The sequence below is a fragment of the Aethalodelphis obliquidens genome, unplaced genomic scaffold (assembly GCF_003676395.1).
Source record: "Aethalodelphis obliquidens isolate GAN/ISIS:26980383/991018 unplaced genomic scaffold, ASM367639v1 scaffold6, whole genome shotgun sequence".
NCBI lineage: Eukaryota > Metazoa > Chordata > Mammalia > Artiodactyla > Delphinidae > Aethalodelphis > Aethalodelphis obliquidens.
In genome coordinates this window covers 6,986,037-6,999,504 of record NW_020837950.1, presented here as the reverse complement: position 1 = coordinate 6,999,504, position 13,468 = coordinate 6,986,037, and the positions used below count along the sequence as shown (strand labels likewise).

The window sequence follows — 13,468 nt, the reverse complement described above, 5'->3', positions numbered from 1 at the left end:
TCCTGTATTACAGTTATTTGTCAAAGGTGGTTAAATCAGAATTGAACTATCGTGTTGTGTTTGTGTATCGCAGATGTTCAATTGCAGACCAGTCAATACCATCAATACATTTTAAAGTTTCACCCTCATGTGCAATTGAATTTTTGTAAATAGTTCTAGGTACATAGTGAAAGCTCAGCATGTACTATTACACTTTAGTTTATAATAATTATTGAAGTCAGAAACTATGTCATATTCATTGTTGTAATCCTAGCAAAAAAGAAAGAGCTAGAAAGACCTGGATCTTGTCTTTCCTGGTCCTGCTTCTCTTCTTCCATTCAAATTATCAATAAAAAGAGGTGTATAATAGAGACAAAGGAAAAGAAAAACACACTAACTGGAATTTTGGTAACAAATGTCAGATAAAAAAAAAATCTGTAAATTAGCCCTTTGCTCTTAGAACGAACATATACGTAAAAATTTACTGCACTAATGTGCACCAAATAAAACCTGCCTGTATCAGAGAAAATAGAGCTGGAGGGACAGAGAAGCTTTTCTGATGCATAGGTCAACTTTGCCAAGACATCCTGATCCAGCCATGGCTGGTGACTGTGCAGTGAGAGGCCCAGAGCTCCGAGTTGCCAGGAGATGCCTCTAGCTCTGTTTTTCCAGGCAGAGAGAAAGTAATTATGTGACCATAAAGGTCATTAACTGTAATCAGTTCTAAATCTCTCAGTAGTGCCCTCAAACATTGTTCTGGGTGTTTTCCCTTTTCCCCTCCAAATATCTCCAGTCTTCTGCCCTCTGCTCCGTGTCCCAGAAAACTGACCTGTATGGATCAAATCAAATGCCCCTTTGCTCTCCGCTCCCAGTTAAATTTTGCCACTGAGGAGCACTAGCAGAAGATTGGAGGGAAGAAGGGAAATGATGTCACTGAGGTATTTATTCCACAGGATCCTCCAACAAGGTTGCCACAAGTTGCCAGCATCTGTCAAATGTCCTTTTGCCCACAGTTATTTCTTTCTTGCTCCCTGCAACTACTCCCTCCCCTCTGATCCTTTGGCACCAGCTCTTCCTTCTGGAATTAGTTTCAGGATTCTGGAAGATGCTTGGAGGCATTCCTAACTCTTTCCCATACTTTTTTAAAGTGTCCTTTTGTTAAACCCTCCTCAAGTTACACAGTTCAACTATCCCATCATTCTCCTTCTGGGACCATGACTGAAAAACACATCAAAACACTCTGAGTTAAGAGTACATGTTCTCACCTTTCTTACTCATCCTTGAGAAGACAAAGTCAGGAAAGATAGGAGGGATTATGCACGCAGTACAAATGGCTCTAGTTCTTTTATAATATATCTTAAAATCCAGAGTTTACTTAATAAACAGAATTTATAAGCAAACGACTGAACTTGATGTGTGTCATGTTGTCTGGGTCACCCAAGCTCACAGTTTCTAGTTTGCCAAATGGAATGTTTACTATTGGTCCCTCATATGGCACAGGCTTTGCTACTCATCAGCTGAGATCATTAATTTTAAAATGTGTGGTAAAAGGATACGCTAATATTAATTATTAATATCAATGCAAAGTGAGGCTTTCACAATTTTGAAATTTTATTGTAAGAGTAATCTTTTAAAATGACAAGCCATAATGAAGAATTGAAATTTTAGCACAATAATTTAAAAGGTTTAAAGCTAAAAAAGTGAAAAAAGTAAAAATCTAAATCTTAGTATGAACATAAACAATTTTTAGTAGTGTACTTGAATCAATATTCAGAAATTTGATATATGGTAAATGTTGAATGTATCATTACTAAAGTTACCTATTATATAGTATTATCTTAAAGATGTTTTCCTATTTTATTGAGCATAAAAATGTTAACAAACTAATTTTTGTGACTATTGGAATTGTAAATTTTAATTATTGAAGTGCACACCCTGAAATGCAGAGAGAAAGCTCATGAGTACTGTGTAAAGTGAACTAAATATTTATTCCAATAAAATTATTCAGAAAAAGCTGTTTGGATTTTAATACTGTGAAAAGTGTTAAAAGCAAGATAGTATACTGACACAAACAATTTTAATGAGAAAACATACTTTATGCTGTCTCAAGGGGGAAAATATTAAAATTAGTTTAACAGTTGGATTTATCACTTTTCTTTTACTTAAAGCATCTTGTGTCAATTTTAGTGGTAACAGCAATCTTCTTTCTAGATTAGTCTACTTTATCTACTTCAAAAAACATTGAAATAATTATGAAGCATGCATTTTCATTAATGAAACAGATTCACAACAGTTTTTTTTAGCAGATTTAAAAAAGGATAACATAGCTTTGGTTAATGTTTCTTTGAGAGGAGTTGAGACTATAAAGTACAGTGGAGAGCAATTAACTATTATTTTTTAAAAATTAAGAAAATGCATTTTAAAAAATGTGGTGCCTTTTTAAATAGCACAATAAAGTTATTCCAAAAAAGGGGTTGCAAACTTTTTCTGTAAAGTGACACAGGATAAATATTTAGGCTTTAAGGACCACTTGATTTTTGTTGTACCTACTCAACTGTGCTGATACAGTGCAAAAGCAGCCGCAGACAATATGTAAATAAAGGGGTATGGCTGTGAGCCAGTTACTATTGCTGTGGCCATAGTGTGCCACTCCATTTTCTAAAAAGTAAACACAGGCATAGCTCATTGTACTGTGCTTTGCTTTATTGTGCTTTGCAGATATTGCATTTTTTACAAATTAGAAGTTTGTGGCAGCCCTGGATCGAACAAGTCTGTTGGTGCCATTTTTTTCCAACAGCATTTGCTCATTTCCTGTTTCTGTGTCACATTTTGTTAATTCTCTCAATATTTTGAAACTTTTCATTATTTTCATATTTGTTATGGTAATCTGTGATCAGTGATCTTTGATGTTACTGTTATAATTTTTGGGGTGCGCCACAAACCATGTCCATATAAGACAGCAAACTTGACTGGTGAAATGACAACAAAGAATTGAGGATATTACATAACCTTTGTTCATAGAGCAGAGACAGGGTTTGAGAGGATTAACTCCAATTTTGAAAGAAGGTCTACTGTGGGTAAAATGCTATCAAACAGCATTCCCTATTACAGAGGTATAATTCTTGAATAGAAGAGTCAATCAATGAGGAGAACTCCGTTTTTTGTCTTACTTAAGAAATTGCCACAGACACCCAACCTTTAGCAAACACCCCCCAGATCAGTCAACAGCCATCAATATCTAGGCAAGACTCTCCACCAGTAAAAAGATTATGACTTGCTGAAGGCTCAGATGATGGTTAGCATTTTTCAGCTATATTTAAAAATTAAGGTATGTAAGTTTTTTAGAAATAAAACTATTGCACACTTAATTGACTACAGTATAAACACTATAATAACTTCAGTATTGGGAAACCAAAAAATTTATGTGGCTCGCTTTATTGCGATATTCACTTTATTGCAGTGGTGTAGAACTGAACCCACAATATCTCTGAGCCATGCCTGATAGTCTGTATTATATTTGATTGGATATCAGGAGTAATTTTTAAGAACTCTTATAGTACCTGTTTAAAATATATCAGCTGACATTGAGTCCACACTGGAAATAACAAGGAGATAACAAAGATTACACTCTTACTGAATAATATAGGGTTTCTGTGCTTCAAACAGAATTGAGTAGGCTGCTTTTTAAGTCTAAATACCTCTTCTGTGAAGGAAACTTGTTCTAGTTTTGGAATATGAACAATCACATTGTCATCAGAATAGTTACTTGTAACTGAAAGAGAAGTGTATGTATAACTAGAGGTACCTGTATTTAATTTCAGGTTACAGGTATACGAGCTTGGAGCATGTATCTAATATACTGAGCCTCAGTTTTTCCATCTGTTACATAGAGCTCATTCGTTTGAAGTCTAAGTTATTAATATAGAATGCACTTAAAGTTCCAGACACATGGCAAGTGCTCAAGAAACACTAAAACCTCCTTCATCTTATTCAGGTTTTTTTGTTTTTTTTTAAATAAAAACAGCATTGAACCTGAAGGAAGAATCACAAACTTTCCTTTTTTTTTAAGTACTGTATTTTAGTGGCAGAGAATTTTCCTTCACTGCTTCCTCAAATGAAATAATACATTTTCATAACACAAGGTATTTGGAATGGCCCGAGTATTAATCCTCACTAATATATATTTTTCTTACTGATTCACCTGGGGAACACTATCTGGCAGTTCCGATTAGGATGAAATCACAAGTTGTTAGAATAATCCAGATTCATTGTCTTGGTAGTGAAAATCATGCATAAATATTAACTATCTTTGCTTAACCTTTTAATTCATTCAGTTTAATTCATTTTCAGAACTCTGTGTCAAAGAGAACTCTTACATTTATTTTCTTAACTAGAAAAATGTGAAATAACATTGATCATAAATTAACTTCAATGCTAAAATCATGATTACATACTCTAAAACTAAAAAAGGGACATATCTGTATGAAAACTATAAAAAAGACACATTTTAAGAGAATGTGACTATTTCATAATGTAACTGAATTTATTTTGTACTTAGAATCATTAAAGGACATAATACTTTGATAAATTGAGATAACTTTGCCACACACAAAATGCTCCCCAAAATGATGAAGCAGAAGCCACTGCAATCACAAGCCACAAAACTTTATTATACGATGTGACTACATACACTTTATGGACACAAATAACTCTTATTACAGTGGTTTATCGAGATCCAAACTGTTTCTATTTAGGTCAATTATATCTTAAAAGTCCTTTAATTAGCTCTTTCCAGCTTAACTGCATTACAGGCTCATCTTAACTATTCCTAGACTCAAAGCTTCCAGGTACATATTTCATTGACCAAAAATAAATTAATTTATTTTGAGACAGATATTTCAGAAATTGTTTGAGAATCAGAATCCTGGATTTGTCTGGTCACACAGCAGCCTATTTCTATTCACAGTTCTCCCTTCCTCTCTTTGTCCAAATACATTATTTTTTTTTTCTTAGTTAGAAAGAAAGAAGAGAAAGTTATTTGAAGAGAAAGCCCTTTTCATGAGGAACAGATTCTCACAAAATAATAATAATCTGGACAGATTATACCTCAGGAGATTATTCTTTTTTTCATCCCTAATGTGGGAAACATAGATCAGTAAGAAAAATAAGCATTTGATTAAAATTTTAAAAGTAACAGCAAACAAGATTGTAATACATCCAGAATTTCCTTGCAGTGTTTTAGTGTTCATTTACACCCAAATACCTACTATGTAATACAGGATCCCCTCTCTTACACACAACATGTCACTCAGTTGCCTGTTAATCACAGCTTCGTGTTTGCCATTTTTCCTTTTTTATTCAGGATCTGTCTTTCCCCCTTCTCCGTTGAACTTCAATCACCTGTGTACTGACCTTCATTCTTTCTCACCTCATGTATTACAGTAGCTTCCTAACTGGCTTTCCTTACTCCAAACATCACACACCAATAAATGAAACTCTTGCGATATTAATAATGGTGCTTCTGTACTCATGTATCTTTGTGAACTCTTCAAGAATTGATATCACTCAGCCCTCTGAAGTTCATATTCTTGCCTCTCTACCATAGGGCTAGACTTATCTTTCTAGCCTCATCTTTGCTTCCCTATATGAATCTTAACCTTCAGTTGAAATGGAACTTTTATTTGTGCCCATGCTTCTGTTTCTTTATTCAAGCTGTTTACTCAACTGCAAAATGTATTCTCTGTTAACCTCGCCTATTGACATATTGAATTCTCAAGCTCCCATCTCTAAGCCTATATTCTCCAAGAAACTTTCGCAGAGTTATCCTCCATCCCTTAAATTGTATAACTAGTCTTCTGATTATATTATAATCTCCTCCAGAGTTCATTTTTATATTCCCTATTGTATCTAAGTCAGTACTTTATATATAAGAAGTGCTGCATAAATATTTGAATTAGGTTATGTCATTTCCAAAATGCACAAGCAAAAAAAGACAGAACTGACCTTACATTGACTACAGCAATGTGGTCAACAGGGTCTGGAAACTCCATTTGGAATGTTTTGATAGAGGCTTGGTAATGGTTTCTGTGACTTTACAGTGCTCTGTCAAGGGCTCGCTAGCAGTAAAAAACAATGACCAACAGAAACATAATACCAAGTATGTCTAGACTTCATTTGGTGTGACATTGAGGAGTTAAATAAATTTGATAATATAAAGAAAAATAGCTTGGTCAGAAATTATTTTCAAAATGTTTTTGGTGGGACATATGCTAAATTATTGAATGTCTAAGTGATCACTTAAACTCCAGCGCTAAGATCAATGAAATAATTGTGAATGGTATCTTGCTGAATTTTGCAAGAGTGAAAATAGACACTGGTATAAAACTGATAATTTTGTGCATATATTTATTCATTTATTATATATCTAATCAATTTTTGGTTATTAATTTAAATTTTAAACTCAAACAAATCATCCTATCTAAATCTCTTGTGTAATCAAAGTATGAGATGCATTTCTTCACAACACCTTGACTTGGAATACAATTTCACATCTTACAATTATGAGCCCTTGATGTGAGAGTACTGTCAATCATTCTTTTTGATGCTGAATCATTCAAAAGAATGCAACTCTCGATATTGATCTTGTTCTTAAACTGAAATATAAGATATTTTATGATTAAATTTGATGTCAGAATATGGGAACACACTAAAGGGGAAAAAAACCCCTGGTGATTATTTGTATATTTACCCACATTTATTGTACTTTAACCTAAAGTTAATGTTTTCAAAACTCCTTAATGAAATCTATATCTTTAAAATAAAATGTAGCCAATGAATTATCTAATTTCTGCTTACATTAACACTTTATATTTAGTTAGAGGTATTCTTTAATTTTGCCCTTTCCCTACTGAATTCTCAGGAAATCTAAGTTCTTTTTTTTTTTTTCCAGAAACTACTTGGCCTTTTAGGAATTGATTTCAATTGAGTCTATCTATGCAATTCAAGAATAGATAAAATATTATCATGCAATTGTAAACCCAAGAGAATAAAATCATGCTAGTCACAGTTTCCCTTCTTGATACTTCTAGATCCTGGTCACATATTTAGAGGATGGCTCGATGTGAATGAACACTTTTCCAAATTATTCTAAGTCCCTCTGCTCTAATTATCTCTCCCCTCATCTATATCCACTTTTTTGGTCTATATTAGTGTTAAAAACATTTAAATCAGTCAGGGAACACAAGTACCAGTGAATCCAATAAAATTAAGATATAACTCACCTGGAGAAAGAGGAGGATTTTTAAAAAATAATTTCTCAAGATGATAAAACTAATACTTGAAAGAAGAGAGAAACAGGGATTAGACTGCATACCCTTTGAAAGTAAGCTCTATTTGATTTCTTGTAAAAATAATCTAATTGCATTTTCACCTTTTCATTCTCATTTTTAGAAATAATAAGATTTTTACACACTTCCCTTTCTGATCTGCTTGTTTAAACAGAACTGCTCAAAATACCACTGGCTTTGAAAACAAAGCACTAGTTTTGATGATATATACAATGAATGTATATAGAAAAGCATCTGTCATATTTTTATCATCATATCATATTTTATTTCCACTTGTAAATACTGTCAACATTTAAAGCCAAGTTAATGGAACACCAGTGAGAAAATCAAAGCTACTAATATTAAGCACTTTTAAGAATTTTAAAATAGGGTCATGCTGATAGACTTGAAAGAATCCCAGAATTAAAATTGCCCCCATGGTAATGAGCAGGCTATAGCTTAAAGCATGGAAATAGCCATGATACATTTTAGTGAAATGATTTATTCTTCGTTGGTACTTCATTTTTCATTTATCTTTAAATGAATGCTTACGTTAAGAATATCCATCAATACTCAATGTTATAACAATGAATGCATGAGCACTTTGTAAGTGAATATATACATGGCCAAAGTTTAATTTGGCTCTCCATTCAGAAAAAAACAGTGTCGGTGGATATTTGGGCAATATCATTTAATTCATGCTTACGTTTTTCCAAGATTTATAAGCAAAGTAAAAAAGTTCATATGTAGGTGGTGGATGCCCAATGAAACATATTTAGATTAAAAAAACCAAAACACTATATATTCTAAAATCATAAGTATAACCATGCCAGAGCATACACATGTATTCACTATCCACATGGTGTCAGGCGCACAGGTGATAGCTTCCTCCACATACCATAAGATAGGCCTTGATCACAAAATTATTCATCCTGATAGTTGCTCTTGACAATGGAAACAATTTTTAAAGGCTATCTTCAAGATCACGCTGGTGATTTTACAGATAATTAGGTAATGGTGAATGAATAGGGAGTTCTTATAAATAGTTGATATGCCCAACTAGTTACAGGAATAGATTAATTAAAGCCTAAATTTATCTCGCCTCTTAACAAAACAGACATTTTGGAAACTGTTAAGCAACAGGCTTTAAACTATAGTAAGACTATTTTTGTTCCTCTCAGAATTGAGAGAGCTCCACACACTCATGTTCATTAGAGGTGCCTCTAACAGAACTCCACCTTTAACATGATTTTTGTGCCTGCTCACATCTTTTAAAAAAAGAGAATATCATTAAAATTGATAACAAAGTCGTAAAGCTGACCAAGTCCAAATTTAGGAACTGGGAAAGGCGATATAGAACACAGGCCTAAGACTGTGTTTCTAGAACATTTCTGGTCTGAAAAATGTTAATAGCACGTAATTAAGACCATATCCTCAATATGCATTTCAAATCAATTTGCTAGATAATAATTCTTTAGCCACAATGAGCAAATAGAAGCCCTGTTCCTCAATGTTTTTGGTTAATTTAAGGAATGTAACATTTTTATAGAGGGTTAAGAAAAAGTCAGTTCTTTCTGTATTTAAGTTCAGGGTCAGTAGATCTAAACACTTCAGTGTTAATCTCTTCATTCTTCATAAATGCTATGCAGCAGAGAATAAAATGGTTAAATGTAATATTCTTCATTTTTTTTCACCTTGTATTTAAATTACTTTGATGGTTTCCATCTTAGTTTGTAAATCACCAAACCTAAATATAACTGGAGTTTTATTTAATGTTTCATCAGGAAATGAATTGGATCAAAGATAAGGTAAAATGGCCTTTTCTTTTTTAAATAATAAAAAAATTAAAAATAAATTAATTTGTTTTTGGGAGTAAAGTTTCTTGGAAGTCAATCCAATGAAATCATTGTTTTCATATGTTTCATATGTTTTCAACTAACTCTAGTCCAAACAGAGCATAAAAATAAAAAGCAAAAAAAAAAAAAATCAAATTAACAATATTTTCTAGGCAAAAACATATTACATAAATATTAGGCATTAGATTAAGCTACCATTACAAACGATAGGTTATGTTTAAATAAAATATATATTAAAATTATTCCATCTTTGAAATATGAATCACAGAACTTATAAATTCAAAATCATAATAGGATATATGTAAAAATAAAGAAAATTAAAGTACAAATATATAATACTATTTTAATATACTGAATTTTGCAACTAATCTGTTTTACATAAATTTACATATATTAATCTGAAAGCTGCTACTTTATTTACCCAAGAAAGCTGTAAAATAGTTAAAATAACTATTCACATTTTAACCATTGGTTTCTCTGCATTTTAAATTTAAACTTCATGTTACTGAAGGACAGTCGATTATATTGGATTTAGTCAGACTTCTTATGAGTTTTGCCTAGTAAGTAGAATTTATAAGTAAAGATAGCCAACCCAGTAAACCAGATTGAACAAGGCAAAAGCTGTTGGGAAAAATATTCGAGAATAGGAATCAATTTTGGCAATGCGTATATGTATCCTCCCTTCCCTCCATGATCCTGTTCTGCAGTCTTCAAAGCAACAGAAGAAGCTGGCACAATCTTTTCCCTCCAAGCACTGGTACCCATAATCATCTTCTCCTTGCGGCAGAGAAAGGCTATTCATTGGAATGAGAGTAGATCCTGGATGGAGTCCAGAGGACATCTGAGTAAAATAATAAATGAGTTTTGAGAAAAAAAATCATAAAAAAGATCAATTTGTCCCCTCAAGGCAAACTCTGAGAGACTGACACGCAGTAAAAATAATCTTATTTTCCAAAAATCAAATGAATACCCAATTCTAACATGTTTTTAGATTATAATTTACCTTGTAGCACATAAAAATATTATTTTACATTCCAAAGATTTTGCAGGGAAAAAAACACTCAAAATTAAATATATTTTATACCTTTAGAAAGTTGTTCTACTGAATTATTGTTAACCATGAATCTAATTCTAAAATGAGAATAAACTATATTTTTCTATGATATTTTACAGTAAAACATTTACAATGCTATAAACATGTGTTTGTTTGCTATGGTTATATTCTGTACTTTATTTTAGTAATAATGAGAACAAATAGTAAAGATGACATTCTGATAAAGCAGAAAACTTTGAGGAGCTATGAATGAATAAAAAAGATATGAGGTCTGGAGTTGTGGATAGGCACAAAGCATCATATTTGGGAGACAGAATGTGCAGGAGGTAAAAATTCAGGTTGGGGAACAACTGGTATTCAAAATTCTGTTAATTCTACCAAAATTCTTCTCATTCCAGCTATCCAGCTGGAATTATATTACCACCTAATTTTTGTGATGGTTGTGCTGAATAAACTTCATAACATATAAAATGATCCGTGCTTCGTCTTGCCTAGTAGTAATAGTTATTATTTTTACCAAGATTTTTTGGGACACATATCAAACTAACTCTTGATGATACCATGTTCTGAATAATACTTAAATAAGAACAAGAATTTTTAAAAATATAAAAAATTGAGCATGGCCAGGATACTGTGGAATATTAAAGCCAACACTTGGAACAATCACTTTGGAGCAATCACTTTGGAGTCAGGATATTGTGCAATATTAAAGCAATTACTTAGGCTGAAATTCCAGCTCTGCCCAGTAGAGTCCTGTAACTTTGAACAGGAAATGTCACTGCTCTTTTGTGTCTGTGTCTTTTGCCATACCAAAGCCACAATAACAATACGTAGATCTGTTTGATGAGTAAATGAGATGATATACATAAAACACCAAACGAAATATTTGAAACATAGCAAGTATTCCCTTGCCAATTGATAATAGTGTTGTAATTGTCATTGCTACTGTTGATTCCTGGAGAGGATATATCATAATTGACTATAAAATATGTGCTAAAACAAGCAATAATAACAATAAAAACAACAACAAAAACTTGGACCTCATCAAAAATGTTCCTGGAAAGAAATACATTAATGAACGCTGAATAAAATGGCAAGTAAAATATGAGTGAAGGTTGCCGTTTTAGTAACTCTTCATCTCTCAGGACTTCCACATATTTCAGGGATTATTTTAAAATGTGAATCTCACAGTTTATTATAATCAGTGGTGTCATTATGTAAACACTGAATACAATGCTGAGATTATAACAATTGTTTTATCCTGATTTTAAATTCTAATGAAAATGTTTATAAAATTTTTTCATCCTAAATTTTGAAATAAATCTCTAAGCCATGAAAATTAAACATTGTATGAGAAAGATTTTAAAAATTAAACACAAAAAATGATAATTTTTAAAAATTTGGACCTATATTCAAACCCATTTCATTTCTGAAAAAAAACATAGAATCTGACCCACTACATATTAAACATTCAGTAGATGCAAAGAGAAGCAAATAATCACATTTAGTGATATTTTAAAAAGATAAAACCATCACACAAGTCATAACATCCATATTAGGAACAAAATATGCAGCCTGAAGATAAGAAGCCATGCCCTAAACACAAATGCATGACTTCACTTGCCTAGATATATCATGAAAAACGGAGGCAGTATGTTATTACCTGTTAATGACAGATCTTTTTTGAGATTGACACCTGGAGATACTCGACTAGACTCCTAACTTTTAGTGGAGCACTAAACTTACATATAAAAATGAGGCAAATTGGTATTCATTTTCTTGTTACTTAATACTTAAATGACATATGTTCCAATGTTAACCAGAGTGAAAAGTGGTTAAAATGCAAGTTTGTTAGTCCGCAATTTCAAGGTTATATGGCATAAAACACATTCCATATATCATACAGAACTGCCGTAAATGGGAAGATGGTGTGTTTGTTAGAAGATATCAGTTGTGCATGAGAGGTATGATTAAACGTTAAAGTACACAAAAATGAAGTAAAACTGCAAATGGTTCATTTAAAACATTGACCAATCCCTGGTGGTCAAAATCATGGAGAGCTTCTTATTGCAGTGACAATTTAGATTGACAATTTTCTAGTTTCCTGATGCCTCCCCCAAAATGCCACTAATTCATAAATTGAAAGAAACTATGCTTTATTGAATGATGAATGTGACTAGGAATGAATTTTATATGTATTGAGAAAAACAGCCAAAGAGCTGACACAGTATCAGTAAAATAAAATACTTTCGACACATTTGTGACCTTGGAAACCACTGAAAAATTAATTGGAACAATATAAACATTATATGCCTTATTTATCTGAAGTACAACAGCAAAACCCACCTTACAATTTCTCAAATAAAAATCCTGCTGCCCCCCAAATAGCAAACATTGAAAAAATAAAATAGATCCATTTAAATGACATAAAAAGAAACAACACAATTGAATAGAATTTCCTTTTACTTCAAATGATGTAGTTTTGAGAATATGCCATTTTTTTGTTATTTTAAAAAGTCACTAAGAGTAGCTGAACTTAACATTTTGAGAAATCCATCCCATTCTCACTATTAAAGATACATACGTGTCTGGTTATATATTAAATACTCTTACTTATAGATTAGTCGTATAGTTAAATATACAACATATATTTTAAGCACCAAGACCAATAATATAATAACTATTTAGATCATATACTAATACAATTAATAATATTAAGTATTAGCAATATGATTAGCAAACATTATTAGGTCATGTTATTGATACTATGAAATATTAACTAATATCACTATTAATTTCTCATTCAAAAAGTGGCACATGAGAATGCCAAACTAAGCACAGATTTTCTCCAATCAACTTTCACAAAATCCCAGTTATTTATCAGTGAGAATTTCAAAAATTACAAGATCTACATCAATGTTTAAAAATAGACATGAGGTGGATTTTGGTGATTCTGAGTTGTCAATTTTGGTACTCCAAGAATTAGAAGTTAATGGAAATAATTATCAGAGGAAAGTAAAAAATAGAAAGTTAAAAAAAAAAATTCTGAGGGTTGGGACCAAGGCTGTGAAGCAGAGAATTGTGTTCTCACTTGTACGTTTATATACTGTTTGATTTGTTCATTTGTTTCAACCATGCACAAGTCAACTTCTTACTGTATTTCACATTTCACCAATATCAAATAATCCTTCCTAGGAGCTTTGCCAATTACCATTACAGGAAAGAAGGTTTCTAGTTTGTGAAACTGTGTATTG

General features: G+C 32.1%; 1 protein-coding gene across 1 annotated transcript in view; it reads right to left on the bottom strand.

Annotated features, from left to right (window-relative positions):
- Positions 1-5,336: 5,336 nt before the first annotated feature.
- GABRG1 (gamma-aminobutyric acid type A receptor subunit gamma1) overlaps positions 5,337-13,468 on the bottom strand; it is an 80,616-nt gene continuing 72,484 nt past the window's right edge. The window contains exon 9 of the mRNA XM_027103046.1: positions 5,337-10,001. Coding sequence (XP_026958847.1) covers positions 9,732-10,001 — 270 coding nt within the window. The 3' untranslated portion in view covers positions 5,337-9,731. The remainder of the gene's footprint in view (positions 10,002-13,468) is intronic.